Genomic DNA, 19,810 nt, shown 5'->3' on the forward strand with positions numbered 1-19,810 from the left:
TATATGACAGGGATAAATCATGCATGCGAATCGTGCATCAAAGTTGTGAACTGGGCAACAAATGCAATAAAAAATAAGGCATTCAAAAATTTAACAAATAGAGGGGGGGATACCAAAGATGCTCTGAGGCGCTATTTGGGCTAGGGCCGGCCCTGCCACAGACTTTGGTCTCACTCCTGATGACATTCTGCATGTGGTCCAGAAATGTCCCCTTTCGCTGCCCTCACATATCTCACTTCCACGCCTTTCTGCCTCCTCTGTCTTTCACCAGCACAAAATTCACTGTGATATTAAATAAAGCTGGAAGCCACACGAATTCGTAATGTCTTAATGTAACCCAGACACCTCCTGGGTGTGGTGTTCTGTCCCATCTAGTGATGCTGAGGCCACTTAGAGAGAGATTAATGAGTCTGCTCTAGAGCCTTTTGGGCTTTTAGTTCATGCAGTAGAGGCTCATTCATTTAGCAATGAGTAGAGGTCCCAAGTTCAATCCTACCCCCTGATTGGGCATTAACACCACCCGAAACCTCAGCCTAACTCACGAGTTTGATTTTCTTTTGTTTTCTTTGTCACCTCCTAGAGTTTGGAAGGCAGCATCAGCAAAGCCGCTGACTACTTAGCCCAAAGGTACCAGTCTCTAACCAGACCTTACACTGTGGCTCTTGCTTCCTATGCCTTAGCGATGGTGGGGAAACTGAACACTGAGACGGTGCTCATGAGAGCTTCGAAAGGTAAATCAGGGCATCTTATCAACTCCTGGAAAGATGTGGCCAAGTCAGGATGGGGTTTAGGAAAGAGAAGCAAAGGAGGTTGGAGAGGGATTAATTTATGAGGAATGAATAACAGGCATAGATTTGTTCCTTTTGGCCAGATTTTAGATTGATCAGCCTGGGTGTAAATCCAGACTAACTCTCCTGGGTTGAGTGGAGTTACTCCAGATTTACACCAATGTGTCTGAGATCTGGATGTGGCAGAGATATATGGTATTACTTGACCTCAGGAGGAAGCTGAGAGCCCTGTATATATATCTAAAGCCCTGTATATATATCTGTATATATATCTATATATATATGTAAACCCCAAAGAGAAAGAGAGAGAAGAGGGTGGGTCAAGAGGATGTAACTGGATGAAACTGAGCAAAGGAGAATTTCAGAGGATATAGAACAATATTACCCACAAGGAAAATGGAGTTTGCCCCATTGTTTGGGATGGTTAAAACAGGGCAGGACAAAGCTGTTGACTAGATATAACAGTGTTATGTTGAAAGGTGCCAGGTGGGTCTTTGATCCCAAAACAGTCACAGACCTTGGCCATGTCTACAATGCAGGGACTATAGCGGCACAGCTACGGCGCCGCAGCTATGCCGGTATAACCCCATATTGTGGACGCAGACTGCACCGATGGAAGGGGTTTTCCGTCTCTGTAGGAACACCACCACCATGATCAATGATAGCTAGGTCAACTGAAGCATTTTTCCATTGACTTCATAGAATCATAGAATATCAGGCTTGGAAGGGACCTCAGGAGGTCATCTAGTCCAACCCCCTGCTCAAAGCAGGACCAATCCCCAACTAAATCAGACTTAACTGTGTCTGCACTAGGGGTTAGTTTGGTATAGCTATAGCACTCCAGAAGGGGGTGTGTGCAAAGATTTTTCACATGCCCTAAGTGACACATCTATGACAACCTAAGTTTTAAGTACTAACCAATTTATTTTGAGCATAAGCTTTCGTGAGCTCACTTCATCGGATGCATACTGTGGAAAATACAGAAGATGTTCTTATACAGACAAACCATGAAAAAATGGGTGTTTACCACTACAAAAGGTTTTCTCTCCCCCCACCCCACTCTCCTGCTGGTAATAGCTTATCTAAAGTGATCACTCTCCTTACAAGGTGTATGATAATCAAGGTGGGCCATTTCCAGCACAAATCCAGGGTTTAACAAGAACGTCTGAGGAACGGAGCGGGGGGGGGGGGGTGGGAGGGGAGGAAAAAACAAGGGGAAATAGGTTACCTTGCATAATGACTTAGCCACTCCCAGTCTCTATTCAAGCCTAAGTTAATTGTATCCAATTTGCAAATGAATTCCAATTCAACAGTCTCTCGCTGGAGTCTGGTTTTGAAGTTTTTCTGTTGTAATATCGCAACTTTCATGTCTGTAATCGCGTGACCAGAGAGAATGAAGTGTTCTCCGACTGGTTTATGAATGTTATAATTCTTGACATCTGATTTGTGTCCATTTATTCTTTTACATAGAGACTGTCCAGTTTGACCAATGTACATGGCAGAGGGGCATTGCTGGCACATGATGGCATAGATCACATTGGTAGATGCGCAGGTGAACGAGCCTCTGATAGTGTGGCTGATGTTATTAGGCCCTGTGATGGTGTCCCCTGAATAGATATGTGGGCACAGTTGGCAACGGGCTTTGTTGCAAGGATAGGTTCCTGGGTTAGTGGTTCTGTTGTATCATGAACTGTATCATGTTCATGGGGGTGGAGGGGCAGAGGGAGAGGCCCCGAGATAGGACAGCTGCTTCTGCTGGGCTAAGAGTAGAGTTGGATAGGTTTGCTCCAACCCCTCAGACAGACACAAACACCTATAAGATCTCTATCAAGCATTCTTACAACTACAATACCCACCTGCAGAAGTGAAGAAACAGATTGATAGAGCCAGAAGAGTTCCCAGAAGTCACCTACTACAGGACAGGCCTAACAAAGAAAATAACAGAACGCCACTAGCCGTCACCTTCAGCCCCCAACTAGAACCCCTCCAACGCATTATTAAGGATCTACAACCTATCCTGAAGGATGACCCAACACTCTCACAAATCTTGGGAGACAGGCCAGCCCTTGCCTACAGACAGCCCCCCAACCTGAAGTAAATACTCACCAGCAACCACATACCACACAACAGAACCACTAACCCAGGAACCTATCCTTGCAACAAAGCCCGTTGCCAACTGTGCCCACATATCTATTCAGGGGACACCATCACAGGGCCTAATAACATCAGCCACACTATCAGAGGCTCGTTCACCTGCGCATCTACCAATGTGATCTATGCCATCATGTGCCAGCAATGCCCCTCTGTCATGTACATTGGTCAAACTGGACAGTCTCTATGTAAAAGAATAAATGGACACAAATCAGATGTCAAGAATTATAACATTCATAAACCAGTCGGAGAACACTTCATTCTCTCTGGTCACGCGATTACAGACATGAAAGTTGCGATATTACAACAGAAAAACTTCAAAACCAGACTCCAGCGAGAGACTGTTGAATTGGAATTCATTTGCAAATTGGATACAATTAACTTAGGCTTGAATAGAGACTGGGAGTGGCTAAGTCATTATGCAAGGTAACCTATTTCCCCTTGTTTTTTCCTCCCCTCCCACCCCCCCCCCCCCCGCTCCGTTCCTCAGACGTTCTTGTTAAACCCTGGATTTATGCTGGAAATGGCCCACCTTGATTATCATACACCTTGTAAGGAGAGTGATCACTTTAGATAAGCTATTACCAGCAGGAGAGTGGGGTGGGGGGAGAGAAAACCTTTTGTAGTGGTAAACACCCATTTTTTCATGGTTTGTCTGTATAAGAACATCTTCTGTATTTTCCACAGTATGCATCCGATGAAGTGAGCTGTAGCTCACAAAAGCTTATGCTCAAATAAATTGGTTAGTCTCTAAGGTGCCACAAGTCCTCCTTTTCTTTTTGCAAATACAGACTAACACAGCTGTTACTCTGAAACCTAAGTTTTAAGTGTAGACGAGGCCCTTGTTCAAGTTAATAGGTGTGCCAGGCACTCTTTCAGACTCAGCGGAATGGGAGCAATCAAGACTCTTTCTGTAGTAGACACAGCCAGAAACAATGTAGCACAGCAAGGTCAAGAGCTAAGCCATGTGGGCTGCGGGGTTTCCCTGATTGCAAACGCAGGGGCTAGTATGTTCGTTTTGCGCCCTGTGTGTTAGAGGCAGAAACGAGCTGAAAGCCTGGAGAAGTATTATGAAAGGAAGCAGAGAGACATTGCTTGTTGGGCCTAGAACTCACTTCAGAGGCGGACTTGGGGATTTCTCAGCAAGGAGGTTGCCTGCTGTTGGTTTCTCTTATGCTCAGGGAAGCGGGACTTTCTGTGCATTTTCGTAAGCAATCAGGTTTACACCAGAGAATGTACCTGAGGCCTATGATCAATTCCTCATCGTAATTGAAACAATCCTCCAAGACCCCAAATACTGGGTAGCTACTCAGCCCGAAACGGGCAACAACCAGTTTGACTTACTGATCCTCCCTGCAGAAAGTTGGGAAAGGAGACAGGCAATGGTATGGTCCAGTCAGATCTGCTCAGAATAAGTGGATGTCCTGGGGAAGAGTTCTTTAATGCGCCTTCTTTGCTGCTGCCTAGAGGGAAATCGCTGGGAAGAGCCAAACGCCCGCATCTTCAACATTGAGGGCACCTCGTACGCCTTGCTGGCCTTGCTGAAAATGAAGAAGTATGAGTTGACCGGTCCCGTAGTCAGATGGCTGAGAGAGCAGAACTACTACGGAGGGGGATATGGATCTACCCAAGTGAGTATGATCCTTATAGTACCGGGTATCCTTCCAAGACTGTGTTTTGTGGGAAGGTCTCCCCTTGGAAAAGATGGGATTCCGATCACTTGAGTCATTGTAGAAAGCCCTGGAAAATGCCCAGTAGAGAACAATCCTGCATTGCCTGGGAGATGGGCAACGTGACCTACCAGGTCGTTGCCATTGTTAACCTAAGACAGAGACCAGCATAGGAGCATGACTGAATCTTCTCACTTGAGGCTCCATCCTGCCAAGGTGATGCGTGCGAGCATGCTTCACTTTAAGACTGCAGGTTGTCCCCGAGGAGTCAGTGGGCCTTCTCTTCCCATGGGCAGAAGTGCATGGGCATCTGGACTCATTCTAGCATTTGTTTGTTTTTTGGCCGTTGTTCTGGAGACAGGGTACCAGGCGTGTAGGACCAACGGTCTGAGTCCATATGACAAAGCCAGGGTGGATCATGACTAATATGAATCAATTTGGGTTTAATCCATCTCTGAGTAGAACTGTAAGGTTATGGTTTTTGGAATTTTTTTTAAACTGTGCTTACACAAGCCCCTGGAGAGGATAAAAGCCCTGCTGCTAGTGGCAGCTAAATAAAGATGGATTGTCCTCAGATATCGCTCCCTTCCCTGGAGTACGGGGGCCACTAGGAACTATAGGGTCTGTCTGTGTCCAGCAGCCTCAGTAGAGAAGCCCCTTTACATTCCTTGCTACTGAGTCTTGTCTTTTCTCTACCTAAAAGGATGCTACAAGCTCTGCTGGGAGTGGTCTGTATTTTTGGAGTCACGGGCAGCGTGTTCTATCCCTAACGCTGTGCTGTGTGTGCCATACATGTCTCTATATATGTAACCCACACACCTCCTGAGTGTGATGTTCGGTCCCCTCCAGTGGCACCGAGATCACTTAGAGAGAGAGATTAATGTGTCTTCTACAGCCTTAGTTAAGGGCCACATGGCTTTTAGCTCATGCAGTAGAGGCTCATGCATTTAGCAAAGAGGTTCCACGTTTGAGTCCCTGACAAGCCCCCATTTGTAATACCGATAGAGCCCGGTCGTCGGTGGGCGGGATCGAACTTGGGATCTCTGGAGCTAAATGCATGAGCCTCTCCTACATGAGCTAAAAGCCACATGGGGCTTAGCTAAGGCTGTACAGCACACTCATTAATCTCTCTCGCTAAGTGGTCTCGGTGCCACCAGGAGGTGTGTGGGGTACATACACATAGAAGGAGCCACTATCCTGTTGTGCTCTGTTTAGCTGATAATTGGCCCTTGTTAATAGTGAGGGGAGATGGGAAGCTCATTGACCATGCACGATATATTTATTGACCATGGGTTCTATTCCTGGCTTGGCCACGTGCTTCCTGGGTGACCCTGGGAAAGCTACTTCCCTGCCCTGTGCCTCCGTTTCCCCATCTGTAAAATGGGGTTAAAGATATTGTACTGTTTTGTAAAGTGCTTGGAGATCTACTGATGAAACACACTACAGAGGAGCCAGGTAATATTATTATATAACCCTTTGCCTGTGTGACACCCAGTGGAACCCTGGTGTTTTCTTTCATTGTATTTTTGGTTTCTCTTCATTAAAGAGTCTCTTTAGAAGCTGTCAGATGTCCAGCACAATAGGACAATAAGGTGTAACCCTCTTGTCTTCCTCCTGGTGTTCTAGGCTACCATCATGGTGTTCCAGGCTCTTGCGCAGTACCAGATAGACATTCCGCAGCACAAAGACCTGAATTTGGAGATTTCTATTCTCCTGCGGCACCATGCTAGTCCGATAAAGTACAGAATCTTAAATCACAACGCTCTGGTGGCCAGAATAGCAGAGGTATCGTGCTTCTCTGTGTGATTAGTAGAGACTACTGATCATAGCGAAAGGGGATTTGACTAGAATCTCCTATCCAAACCCCTTGGGGAGTGGGAGGGGGATTCAGATTCCTGGCACCAGCTCCAAATGCATCCACACTTTTGACTCAGATTTTTAAGACCAGAAGGGACCATTATGATCATCTCGTCTGACCTTCGGCATGATACAAGCCCAGAGAACCTCACCTACCAATTTCTGCATCAAGCCCATAACTTCTAGCTGAGCTGTGAGATGTCTCTTAGATAGATATCCAGCCTTGACTGAAAGACTTCAAGTGATGGAGAATCCACCACATCCTGTCAGGCTCTAGGGTCTAGGCAGTCAGGCCTGGTGGTTGGAGCTGGCTGTAGAGTTGGGACTGGGCCAAGGGCAATGCTGAAATCAGGGTCTGGGGACAGGCCGTGGGTCAGAGGAAGGTCCCTGGCCAACTAGTGGTGTTATGCAGAGTAACTCGCAGCTCTGATGGGGACAGTAAAATACTTGTGCCTGGGGGTTATCTGGCCCAGGGCCTGACCAGGGATTGTCACTGCAGGCTCTGTTGGAGGGGTGAGTCACCGCAGCTGAGTGAGCAGCCCTGGGCTGGCTGGGGTTTGCCTCACACATCCCGAGGTAAATTGTTCCAGGGTTAGTGACCTGGACTGTGTGGTTTTGAGCTGAATCCAGAAGTAGGAGGGGATGGGTTGCTTTAGGCTTGGCTCTGGAGAAGCAATACGTCTGGAGATCAAAGAGTTACTGCCTGGTAAGTAACCTTTTTTCACCTTCATGCTAATGCCTCTGCAGAGTCCCCCCAGCCCCTCTGGGTGAGTGACTGTCAATCTCACCAGCTTCATTTTCTTCATTAGCTTCATTTGCCCTGTCTTTAAATCATCATAATAATAATTATTATTATTAATAATAATAATAACGAAGTACAAAAGGAAATTAACCTTGGATCGACTTTACAGATCGAATGGAATGAAGACTTCACTGTGAAGGCAGAAGGAACTGGACAAGCGACCTTAACTGTAATGATAATTTATAACGCCAAGCTACGGGAGGATGAATCTCAGTGTAAGAAGTTTGACCTGAGGGTATCGGTCGAAGAAGCCCGGGGTGGTAAGTAACCGCCCGTCTTTTCTCTTCTGAAGCTTGCTGTCAATCCTCGGATCTGGACAAATTTGGCTCAGTTACACCAGTTTAACTCCATGGACAGCAGCGGATTTACACCAACCAACCACCATCTCTGCAATCACATTCTTAACTTTGGAAAGTATTTTTGTGAAGTTCCTTCAAACTCTCCCAGTTCCCAAGTCCTACAAAATTATACCCATAGGGCAGACACTAAATTATTACAGCTACCACATGTTCTAGGTTGCAACTAATGCAGGGTCATTCCAGATAAGGGAGCAGATGCTGCCTTCTCTCATCATGGCACTTGTTAGCAGCAGAGTTGGAGCATCGGATGTGGATGGGAACACAGGCCAGCTACTCTGGATATTGTCTCCCTCTGAAGTAGAGATGAGCCCATGGCAGGGAGTCTGGTTAGAGTCCCAGACTTCCAGTGAACACATTTCCAGACAGCATGGGGGTGAAATCAGCATGGGACAGAAGGCAGGATCTTCAGCACCCAAAACACAAGCCTCTGCGGCTTGGTCTAAAGGAGCAATTTCCTTGAGCTGGGAGTAGCTGATTGTTAGAGTTGCTAGGGCTGGCCAGTAGAGGGAGCCATGACCACACATCAGGCCAGCATATGATAGAGGGATCCAGGATTTTGGCACCTCTTGTTACAGAAACAGGAGCCAGCAGTACATTGTTCTGAACTTTCCCACCTGTCCAAGTTCACACCCACGGGTTCTCTCTGTTTCGGTCTCCTCTTTCCGCTAAGCCTAGATTATATTTCATTTGTGCCACCCAGCTGGGAGAAGCTTTCTAGTTTGTGTGCTAGGGATGGGAAGAGTTATTTATGGATTGCTGGAAGGGAGGGGAGGTTTACTGAGGGATTTTTCACACCTACTGTAGGACCTGTTTGATTACTAAGCCATGTTAGTGCACCTAAAAAACAAAAGAGGGTTATTCTGGCATGAAATTTACACTGAGATATTAATTTCTTTTCTCTTCTGCAATGTTTCTAGTTAAGAAGCCGGAAGGAGCAATGCGTTCAGTCTATATTAAAATCTGCATCAGGTGAGAACAATGCCCTTTAACGATAGATGATAAATAGATGGACAGATGCAGGGGGTAGCTGGAGAATCCTGGGCTATGAATTTTTCTATGGAATTGCCCAAAAAGTTATGATAAAGCAACAGGAGCTGGTGGAGCGATCGCAAAATCAATGTTCAAGTGATGAATTCTGATCAAAAGGGTATTTTCTCTCTCCTTGTTAGATTTCTTGGTGTGGTTGATGCCACAATGTCCATCATTGATGTCTCCATGCTCACTGGCTTCTCACCAGACGTGGAGGATCTTAAGAGAGTACGTCAGTGTAATCTGAGAACAGGGAACGTAATAAACAATGCAGTGGCTCGGCTGGGGCTTTCAGATGAGAAAATCCAATGCAGCAGGTGAATAGTCAGGCTCCAGAGTTAAGACTCAGGGGAGACCAGACGGCTCTAAGGATTGGTAACAGCTTTAGGAAACCGCAACCAGTTCTATCCAGGTCAGTGATGTAATGTCATCTCCCTCGGGCAGGTTTTGGGAGCCTTTTTGGGACTCAGCTCAGTTTCCTTGGGGATGGGTGTTCACATCTCTGTAACCAGCACCTCAATTGGTGGGCCCTTTGTTGGCATTCATAGAGGAGATGCCAGGGGATGAATAGGCTATGAGCCTTACGTCCAAATTCACACATATAAATGGGGACCGGGACAAGTTTTGCAAGTTGCGCCGGCTGCTTTGAAAATCTGGCAATACAAATCTAGGTCAGTTCAATCCTGCTTTATTGGATAGCAGATTGAGGGGCTGCTATCATTTGACTGTGCGTGCCAGAGCAGACTGCATTTGATACAGTCTCTTGTACAGTAACTGCTCACTTAAAGACATCCCGGTTAATGTTTCGTTATTACCTTGCTGATCAATTTAGGGAACATGCTCGTGTAAAGTTGTGCAATGCTCCCTTATAACGTCGTTTGGCAGCCTCCTGCTTTGTCCACTGCAAAGAGCAGCCCGTTGCAGCGAGCTGGTGGGGGCTTGGAACCAGGGTGGACCGGCAGCCCCCATCAGCTCCCCGCTCCCCTAAGTTCCCTGTGCGACAGCCACCCTGCAGGCTATCCATTGCTGGCAGTTCACCTGTCCCTCCCCCCATTGCCATGTGCTGCTCCTGCCCTCTGCCTTGGAGCTGCCCACGGGAGCCTCCTGCTTGCTGTGCGGGGAGGGGAGGGCTAATGTCAGGGTGTCCCTCTCCCCCCTGCTCCTGCACCCCACTTACCCCATCTCTGTAGAGCAGGGGGACACATGACAGGGCTCAGGACGGAGGGAGCTTCCTGGCAGCAACTGCAGTCTCAGCTTGTTGATTAACTTAACAAGGCAGTGTACTTAAGAGTGCGGTCAGCGTACTTAAAGGGGAAATGCGCATCTCTCTCTTACACACACACACACACACACACACACACACACACACACGGTGTGTGTCTCTGTCTGCCATGCTGTCTCCCCTCCCTCCATTCGTGCTGCCGTTTAGAGTGTGAGGCTACATTAACAATGAGTTAACCCTTGAGGACTCAGCCAATTGCTAGTTCATCATTTAGCAGTAAGGCATTCCCTGGGAAATATCCCACCCTCTGACTCCACCACCTCAACCAAGCTTTACAAGCATCACTTATACTGTGTGTGTGGCAAAAAATCTTTTTTCCCTGGAACATAACCCCCCTATTTACATTAATTCTTATGGGGAAATGGGATTCGCTTAACATCATTTAGCTTAAAGTCGCATTTTTCAGGAACAGAACTACAACATTAAGTGAGGAGTTACTATACAGTAGGGCCAGAGTTTTAAAAAAATGGCTTCCCTTTAGACCCTCTGACCTACACGGTGCGGAGTTATTTGGGCCGGGAGAACCGTGGATACAAGAAAAGAGGCTGCACAAAAAAGCCAGGCCCCGAAGGAGTCACTGCAGTGGATTGCTGCCCTGGTATAAAATGAGGGTGGATTATTAGGCAAACAAACCCAGGGATGTTTCCAGCATTGGTGTTCTCCTCCTGCAGCTGCATAAAATCAGCCAGAATGCCAAACCAGAACCATAGTGTGCCCAGAGTTGCTGCTTGGCTTGTACTGAGCATGCTCAGTAACATCTACTGACACTGCTGCCCCCTCCCGTTTCCCCCCCCCGCACTATCTGCAGGTTTGGGTCATCTCTGTCTTTATGTGTGCCAGGGCTGAGCCCCGGCACCTCTGGGCCTGGCAGTTCAGAGCCCCGGCACCTCTGGGCTTGCTGCTTCAGTTATGAACGTAAAAAGAAATAAATAAATTGCTTGAGCCCCAGCACCTCTTTCATTACAAATGTAGGCACTGTGCATACGGACACTGTGGTCACTGAACCTGGGACATTTATCGAGAAAAGCTCAACTTTTTCAGCGAGAGTACCGGCTCCGTTAGTTGTGGATAGAGTTGCCAACTTTCTAATCACACAAAACCGAAGACCCTTGCCCCGCCCCATCCCTGAAGCCCCACCCCTGCCTTGCCCCTTCTCCAAGATGCAGCCCCCTGCTCACTCCATCCCCCCTCCCTCTGTCGCTCACTCTCCCCCACCCTCACTCACTTTCACCGGGCTGGGGCAGGTGGTTGGGGTGCAAGAGGGAGTGAGGGCTCTGGCTGGACGTGCGGGCTCTGGGGTGGGGCCACAAATGAGGTGTTCAGGGTGCAGGAGGAGGTTCCAGGCTGGGGCATGGGGTTGGGGTTCAGGGAGCAGGTTAGGGCTCCGGCTGAGGATACGGGCTCTAGGGTGGGGCAAGGGATGAGGGTTTTGGGATGCAGGAGAGAGCTCTGGGCTGGGGCAACGGGTTGACGTGTGGGAGGGGGTAAAGGGTGCGGGCTCTGGTAGGGAGTTAGGGAGTGTGAGGGGGTTCTGACCTTGGGCAGGTGGTTGGGGTGCAGGAGGGGGTTCATGGTGCAGGCTCCAGCCAGGCAGCACTTACCTCAGGCATCTCCTGGGAGTGGTGACATGCCCCCCGGCTCCCAGGCGGAGGGGGCAGGGGGCTCTCTGCGCTGTCCACACCCGCAGGCACGGCCCATGCAGCTCCAATTGTCTGCAATTCCTGGCCAATGGGAGCTGCAGAGCTAGTGCTCAGGGTGGGGTCAGTGCACGGAGCCCCTGTGGCCGCTCCTGCGCCTAGGAGCTGGACATGCCATCCGCTTCCAGGAGCTGCATGGAGCCAGGACAGGCGGGGAGCCTGCCTTAGCCGCACTGTTGACCGGAGCTGCCAGGGTCCCTTTTCGACCAGGTGTTCCGCTCGAAAACCAGACACCTGGCAACCGTAGCTGTTGAGTAAGTAGCAGGCTAGTATCCTCCATGCAAATCCTATCATGGGAGATGCGATCACAAGCATGACACCACTGAGTCACGTGGTGAGATGGTGGGTTTTTTCGCCCAGCTGCAGGACTTTCGTAGAGATGCTGCCTTACCCATGATGCCTCTTGCTTTTCCTTCTTCACATTTAGCTTTCCCAAGGGGTCAACAGATACATTTCCAAGTATGAAGTCGACAAAGTCCTGTCCGACAGAGGCAACCTGAGGATCTACCTGGACAAGGTAAAGACTCGACAAGGGGCCTCTCTGATCCTGTGTTCATTTCATGGGCTCCTGTTGAGCCAAACTGCACTCCCAGATACACTGTGGCACACCGCAGATGTCAGCCAGTTGACAAACTGCAACCCCTGGCCAAATTTGACTCACTGGCCCAGATTCAGGCTTTCCACTAGGAACAACTGAATGGGCCAGATCCTCAGCTGGTGTATGTGGATGTAGGTCCATTGACTTCAGTGGGAAATACAGCATCTGACATTAAGGTTGAATTTGCTTCTCTGTGTCATTCACTTCTTTCCTTACTCCTTTCACTTCTCGAGTTTTTCTTTCCTCCACCTGCCTCACTTTCTCTTTGTCCTCTTCTTTCCCCAACATCTCCCCTTCTTTTATTCTTTTTCATTCTCTCTCTTCCATCCATCCACCCTTCGGCATAAGCAATCCTGTTATTCCCCCCCACCCCCGCAGGTTTCTCACAGGGAGGAAGAATGCCTGCAGTTTAAAGCTCACCAGTTTTTCGAAGTTGGTCTCATTCAGCCGGCATCCGTCACAGTCTACGACTATTACACCACAGGTAACAGATCGCAGCTCTCCTCACCACTAAAGGCACCATGGCTTCAAATTCTGCTCTGGGTTACATTGGTGTCATTACTTCTTGCAGTCTTTTGCTGCACTACTTAGGTATCATTATCCCCGTGTAACAGAAGAGATGCACAGGGAATAGAACCCAGGCGTCCTGAATCCCAATGTCCTGCTCTACACAAGCTCACGCTCCCTTCTTGACTTTTCCAGATTACTGTACCCCTTTCAGGAGTTTGATTTGTCGTGCATACCCCAAGTTTCACCTCACTTTAAAACAACTTGCTTACAAAATCAGACATAAAAATACAAAAGTGTCCCAGCCACACTAGTACTGACAAATTGCTGACTTTCTCATTTTTTACCATATAATTATTATTATAAAATAAATCAATTGGAATGGAGATATTGGACTTACAATTCAGTGTGAGACCTGAGCCTTTTTTGGCTTGTGAGCCTTGTCATTCGGCGGCTGGAGAGCGGCAGCTGCTGGCCAGGTTCCCAGCTCTCAAGGCAACACCGCCACCAGCGGCAGCGCAGAAGTTAGGGTGGCATGATCTGATTTTGCTACCCTTACTTGTGTGCTGCCCTTCCGTGCTGAGCGGCCAGAGAGCGGCGGCTGCTGGCTGGGGAGTTCCTGTTCTTTGTGGTGAATGAGGACTATTTTTTCCATCCTGCTCCCACCCCGCCCCACAATCTCTACTCCCACTCCCACCCGCTCCTGCATTGTTTGTTGAATTTTTATCCCACTCCCGCTATTACGGCAGCGGGACCTGTGGGATCCCAGTCCTGCTGCAGGGCCCTAGAGCCTGTTGTAAAACTAGGCAAATATCTAGATAAGTGAACATACCCCCTGGGGTACTGCTAGGGTATGTTTCGCCCTGGTTGAGAACTCCTGGATTAGAACTCAGGGGTTTCAGACTCATAGACTTTAAGGCCAGAGGGGACCATCCTGATCATCTAGTCTGACTTCCTGCCCACCTCCCAGTTCCTCCTGTTCTAACATTACCTCATGCTGGAAATATGTGGTCACACTCATCACCTTAACGCACCCATGCAAAGGTAGGCAAAATAATAAGGGGAACCTCTGACTACAGGCAATAATGATCCTACTGGCCCTCTCCCCGCATTTTACCTCCAGAGATGGATTTGCTGCTAGCGTGATTAAGAGGGTGTCTCCAACAAGCACCAGCCCATCATTTCAAGTTGATGGTTTCCTATAACTAAAAAAGTTGTTCCCAAAGACTGCTGCTCCCTTCCCCAGGGTCACACAGTGTGACTTCTGCTTGAGTAAGGGCATCAGGGTTGTCTCCTAGGTGCTGTAAACCACGGCCATTTTTCTGTGGGAGGGGGAATGATCCATGTCTCTGATCTTTCTCTAGATGACCGGTGCACCAAGTTCTATCACCCGTCTAACGAGAGCAGGCTCTTAAATAAGATCTGTCATGGGGGTATCTGCCGGTGTGCAGAAGGTAAGGAGAGTCCTGTCTCTACTTACATCTCTGGTAGGGGCTCCCCTGTCAGCTTTACCAGCAAACATGCAGTCCCAGGGCCCCCCAGCATCAGCCCCCTCAGTCGCTCATCAGGGTCCTCCTTCCCTGTGGGCCACAGGCAGGACGGTCCCTGGGTCTGTCCCCCAGCCTGGAGCTCTGACTCTTGGCCGGCTGTGTCCCTGCTACAGCACCACCACATACAGGAATGGTGGGACCAGGGTCGGGGTGAGGGCGCCCTCAGTGGAAATATGTGGGGGATGCACCCCCAAATAAACTCCTGCACGCTTGGGGTGGGGAGGCAAGAGAGGACACGGAAGGGACTGCAGGGCCTGGGATCAGGCCAGGGAGCGGAACCCTGAGGGGCTGGAATGGGCCTTGGAGGAGGTAGGAATCCCCGGGACCCACCTTCCCAGCCTGAAACCTGCCCCTCACCACTGCAGAGTCTCAATATCTTCCTTCACTCCCTCCTCCCCCGCATTCAGAGAGGGTTTCCACCCTCCCTGACCACCTACCCTCACCTGTGGTCCCTCCTTCTCTTCTCCAATGACAACCCCACCCACCAATTGCAGAGAGTTGGCAGTAGGACGTAGAATTTCTCGTCAGCTGGGTGACCGGGAGGGAGCGGGTATTGGAGAAGTCAGTTCCTCCTCTCTGCCCATCAGGGCCCTGGGGGCTGATCCATGGAGTGGGCTGCACACATTGAAGCAGGGCAGTCTGGGATGCAGAAGTTGCTGGGTTTCCAGCCATTCCAATGGGGATGCTCCTCCCTGGTTATGAAACTTCCGTGGAAACATACCAGCTGTTTCAATGGTTGGAATCCGGCCTGGGGAGTAGTGACATGAAGTCAGGCACTTCTTTAAAATATCTGGGTCCTCTCATTCCAGGATGCCCACAGCTGGCACCCCTCAGCCCCCTGCTGTCAGTTTCAGCACAGAGGCCAAGTATTGGATGAGCCATGAAGGCTCCACTCCCTGCTGACTCTTAGGAAGGGATCCTCTAGAAGAGGGTGGAGACCCACTGGTGGGGCCCTTGTTCAGTGGGGAACTTGCTGTAGCCCTGCAGTCTGCCAGGCATACAGAGAGGTATTCAGTCTCCAGATCTCTCCTTCCCATCACCTTTGATTCCCCATCTGCAGCTCCACTAAGTCCCGAGACAAGGCTCCTCCTGGCACTGACCCAGGTAGATATCCACCAGTGCAGAGAGGGAAGATAGCTGTGATTGCCAGGCTTATTTATGGTCCTTGGTTATTTCATATATCCAGAAAGAGTTCCTCTGGGCAACATCTACTGATTCCTTTGCAGAGCTGTCTGAGTCTGTCGGCTCAGGATCGCCTCATTTAGACTCTGCAACCTACCTCTCCATCCCTTGTTTCTTCTTTTACTGTGCCCCATAACACAAGTGCTGACTTTTATTTTTCCTCGTGGGTGCTCCACCCCCACTCCGCCCCTTCCCCTGAGACCCCACCCTAGCTCTGCCACTTCCTGTCCCCGCTCTGCCCCTTCCCCCAAGATCCCCTGCCCGCTGTTCTCTGCCGAATGCCTCCTGCCAGCCGCCAAACAGCTGATCTGCAGCCCCGCCAAATGGCTGTGGCTGATGGGTGCTGAGCACCTGCTATTTTTGTTCCATGGGTGCTTGAGACCCGGAGCACCCACGGCGTTGGCGCCTATGCCCCATAACGTGATGGGTGGTTGGCTTCATGGCCACTTCCTTGTCGGAGGAGGTGAGCCTGTCACTGTTTGGGTTAGCACGGCTCACCCAGGATTCAAGTATGTGGGCTCCTGTGGGTTACTAATAACAGAGCTGAAACTATGGTCTCCCTTGGTGATTCTCTACCCTCCTTCCTTCCCCATAGAAAACTGCTTCATGCAGCAGAAGATAGAGGGTCCCATCACCCTGAACAGACGAATGGAGGAAGCCTGCGAACCTGGAGTGGATTATGGTAAATCTGTGATTTGGATCTGCTGAGTCTTTTTCCATGAGGAGAGCGCAAAGACAGAGTTCAGAATGTGATTTGGATTGTAAAGTTTTCCCTTGAGGCTGAATCAGGGGTAGGGTCTGGGGCAGAAACCTGATGAGATTTTGGGGCCTTAAACTCCCAGAAATGAACAAGATCAGATGACTGTTGAAGATTCAATCTAACCCTAAGTATTTATCTGCCCCCCATTTCCCTAGTATCTGAGCACTTCACAATCTTTAACGTGTTCATCCTCACAACCTCCTGTGAGTGCTGTTATCCCCATTGTACAAAAGGGGAAACTGAGGCATGGAGTGACTAAGTCATTTGCCCAAGGTCACGGAGCATGTCTGTGGTGGAGCAGAGAAACGAACCCAGGTCTTCAGCTAACGCCCATACCATGGGACCATCTTTTTCACAGCTAGTTTTGGGATTCAGTTACACACTGAATTCTCCACAGAAAAGTACTGCAGACCTTCAACTGGTGTTTTGTATGTCTTCCTTTTTTTAAAGTGTATAAAACCAAGCTTGTTAGAACTGAAGAAGTGGGCAGTTCTGACTACTACATCATGGAAATTTTGGAAATCATTAAAGTAGGTAAGAGCTCCCCTTCTAAAATCAGGGTGCAATTTCTTTGACCGGCCTTTGGGATAAATGCCTGCATAAGAGCTATTTCTCTTCGCCAGAGGAAGTGCTAAAGCAAGGCTAATCTAGTCTCTTTCTTGTCCCCAAGCGGCGATAGGTTAATGCCCTGGAGTATGAATTTGCTAAACCCACTGAGGCAGCCATGCCATGAAAAGGCAGACAAAATAACAGGGGGGAACCTCTCACTGTGTTCAGCCTGGTGCAATTGGCCAGTCTCATTATGGACTTTTTCAACCTTCCTCTGAAGCAATTGGCATTGGCCATTGTGGGAGTCAAGACCCCAGACTTGGTGGCCCTTTGGCCCAAGCTGTTATAGGGGAGGTGGAGTCTCTCTTCCTCAATGCTGACTTTTATAAATCGATATAAAGACAAAGTAAGCAGGGATCTAACTGAGCTCAAAGCGGCTTCACTCACTGGGAGCTGATATGACTGTTCTAATTATTTGTATTACCTGAGATTAGGGGCCCCTTGTGCTAAGCACTGGACATACCCAGATACAACCCCTGCCTTGACGAGGTTACAGTCTAAATCGACACTGGGTGGATTTATTAGCCCCATTTCACAGGTGGGGAATTGAGTCACAGGGAGATCGAGTGACTTGTTCAAGGTCACACAAGGAGTCTGTGGCAGAAACTGGAGCTGAGGCCTGAACTCTTCAGGCCAGCCCGGTGCCGCAACCACAAGATGGTCCTTCCTGTCTCTAATGACTGCTGGAGATTCAGTGATTGATTATCACAGCAGTCGCACTGGGGCTGAATTTGTACTGAAATCTCAAGAGAACGCCTAGGAGTCACCTCTCCTCTGTTCCTTTCGTCTTCATCCCTCTCCACCCTGTACTATCTCCTCGTCACTCTGCTCTTATGTGTGAGATCTTTTTTCACCCTTCCCCGCCCGCCCAGGGACTGATGAAAATCCACAAGGAAAAACCCGCCCATTCATCAGCCACATAACATGCAGGGAGTCTCTGAGGCTGGAGCGTAACAAAGACTACTTGATCTGGGGACTCAGCACCGACTTGTGGCCCAGGAAAGCTGAGTAAGTAGCCTCCTGTGGTTACCCTGCGTTAGTCACTTTCAAGCCGACACGCCCTTAATTAATTACCCTATCAATTTTAGGTACCTATCAGGCCACCATTACTGTACTTTCTGAGTGCCCCACAATATCTTTATTGTCACTACGGGAGGCAGGGCAGCATTATTACCCTCATTTAACGGGTGGGTAAACTGAGGCAAGGACAGCCTACGGTCCAGGTTGTCAAAGGTATTGAGGCACCTAACTCCTACTGACTGGCCTTAGGTGACCTCTCCAAAGTATCCAAAGGAAGTTTCTGGAGTTGCTGGGAACTGAATCCAGGTTCGCATCGTCGTCTAACCCTGGACCACCATTCCTCGCAGGGGCTACCCAACTATTTCACCAGCACAAATCACATTCACAGTGCAATTTCAAGGTCTCTGCATCCAGCCACAGTTGTTCCTAAATCACTTAGGGTTAAACTGGGTGAAAATATAATTAATTAGGGTAAAAACTGCACCTAACAATGAGCTTCATCAACAAAGACACAGCTCACGGAGGCTAAAAGTTCCATCCTCATGTTGTATATGGAGCATTGCATGCTGGGATCTGTAGTTTCTCTGTACTCCATGGGCTGAACCTATGAGAGGGGAGGCAACCCATTGTTTCTCTGCAAGTCAGATGGGGCCCTTAGACATGGGCGGAGTGTGAGCCACCTGTTTGGGGAGGCTTGCCCCTGACACCACCCCTCCTCTGCCCCTCTGTCCCACCGGAGCCCTGAGCCCCTCCACCGCGGCTGCCAGCCCCCCTGCCCCAGCCCCGGGCTGCTCTGGCCGGCCAACCTGAGTTCCCCCAGCCCTGAAGCGCCACCAGCCCTGGAGCGCCAGGGAGCACCAGCGCTGGGGGGCCCTGACTCAAGTCCCGAGCTGCAGGCCAGCCCGCACTTGCCTCAGCCCCAGCCCCAGCCCCAGTCCCCTTGGGGAAGAGGAGCAGCCTGCGTGGGCTGTGGCCAGGGGGAAGAGACGGGAAGCAGGAGGGAGCTCAGGGCAGAGCATGAGTGGGGCCACGCCTGTCTTTTTAGGGAGACTCAGCCTCCCCTGGCCCTCCATACGCGCTACCTATGCCCTTAGGCAAACCTGGCTGCCCTTGAGGAACTGAGCCAACAAATTGGACACATTCTGTGCTTCACTGCTCACCCTTCTGCCTGTCCGTCCCAGGCTAGCCTACGTCATTGGCAAGGACACCTGGATCGAGAAGTGGCCCAACGAGGATGAATGCCAGGAGCCGGATTTCCAGAACATCTGCCAGGAATTCCTTGAGTTCTCTGAAGCCATGACCATGTTTGGCTGCCCAACCTAAACTTGGACCCAGCTTTCCCAGCGGCCCCAATGGGACAGTGTGAGCTGAGACGGAGTGTTACACTCAGGTGGAGACATCTCCACTCAGAGTCCCAATGCTGCTGACTCTCGCCACTAGCCCTGTCCTCTTGGGGGTTTCGCTCTCTTCTCTTCTTGTTCTTTCTATATATATAAACGGCTGATTTCTTATCCTGGTCTGCTGTGTGACTTTTTAACAATCTTTACATAGTCTGCAAAATAGCTTTTTAAGTAACGAGCTACTAGGATCATGGGTGCACGAGAAAAAACCTTAAATTAGATTAGGATGGCAAGCATGAATGGGTGGTTAGATTCTCATGGATGGATATTTGGGAGCGAGCCTTCTGTACCTCTGTGTGCCTAGGGTGACCACACATCCTGTTTTGGCTGGGACAGTCCCTTTTTTCAGCCCTGCCCCAGTGGTCCTGACTTTGTCAAAGAAGTGGGGTGTGGAGGACTGTGCAGGGAGGGGGGAGTGGCGATGTCAGTCCTGCACGGGGGGGGAGACAGGACTCATGCAGGGGCAGGCAGGGCTCAGACCCTCCCCCAAAATACAGTAGTCTGCTCTCAGTGAGAGTGCCGCTTTTGACTTCAAGGGGAGCAGGATTA

At 49.6% G+C, this 19,810-nt stretch overlaps 1 protein-coding gene across 1 annotated transcript in view; it reads left to right on the plus strand.

Annotated features, from left to right (window-relative positions):
- Nucleotides 1-19,372, plus strand: part of LOC142069651 (complement C3-like) — a 76,191-nt gene extending 56,819 nt beyond the window's left edge. The window contains exons 28-40 of the mRNA XM_075121546.1: nt 581-731; nt 4,407-4,570; nt 6,236-6,394; nt 7,378-7,528; nt 8,545-8,596; nt 8,797-8,884; nt 12,063-12,152; nt 12,612-12,717; nt 14,105-14,194; nt 16,068-16,154; nt 16,683-16,766; nt 17,714-17,849; nt 19,043-19,372. Coding sequence (XP_074977647.1) covers nt 581-731; nt 4,407-4,570; nt 6,236-6,394; nt 7,378-7,528; nt 8,545-8,596; nt 8,797-8,884; nt 12,063-12,152; nt 12,612-12,717; nt 14,105-14,194; nt 16,068-16,154; nt 16,683-16,766; nt 17,714-17,849; nt 19,043-19,184 — 1,500 coding nt within the window. The 3' untranslated portion in view covers nt 19,185-19,372. The remainder of the gene's footprint in view (nt 1-580; nt 732-4,406; nt 4,571-6,235; nt 6,395-7,377; nt 7,529-8,544; nt 8,597-8,796; nt 8,885-12,062; nt 12,153-12,611; nt 12,718-14,104; nt 14,195-16,067; nt 16,155-16,682; nt 16,767-17,713; nt 17,850-19,042) is intronic.
- Nucleotides 19,373-19,810: the final 438 nt, after the last annotated feature.

The sequence above is a fragment of the Caretta caretta genome, chromosome 20 (genome assembly GCF_965140235.1).
Source record: "Caretta caretta isolate rCarCar2 chromosome 20, rCarCar1.hap1, whole genome shotgun sequence".
In the NCBI taxonomy this organism is placed as follows: Eukaryota; Metazoa; Chordata; order Testudines; family Cheloniidae; genus Caretta; species Caretta caretta.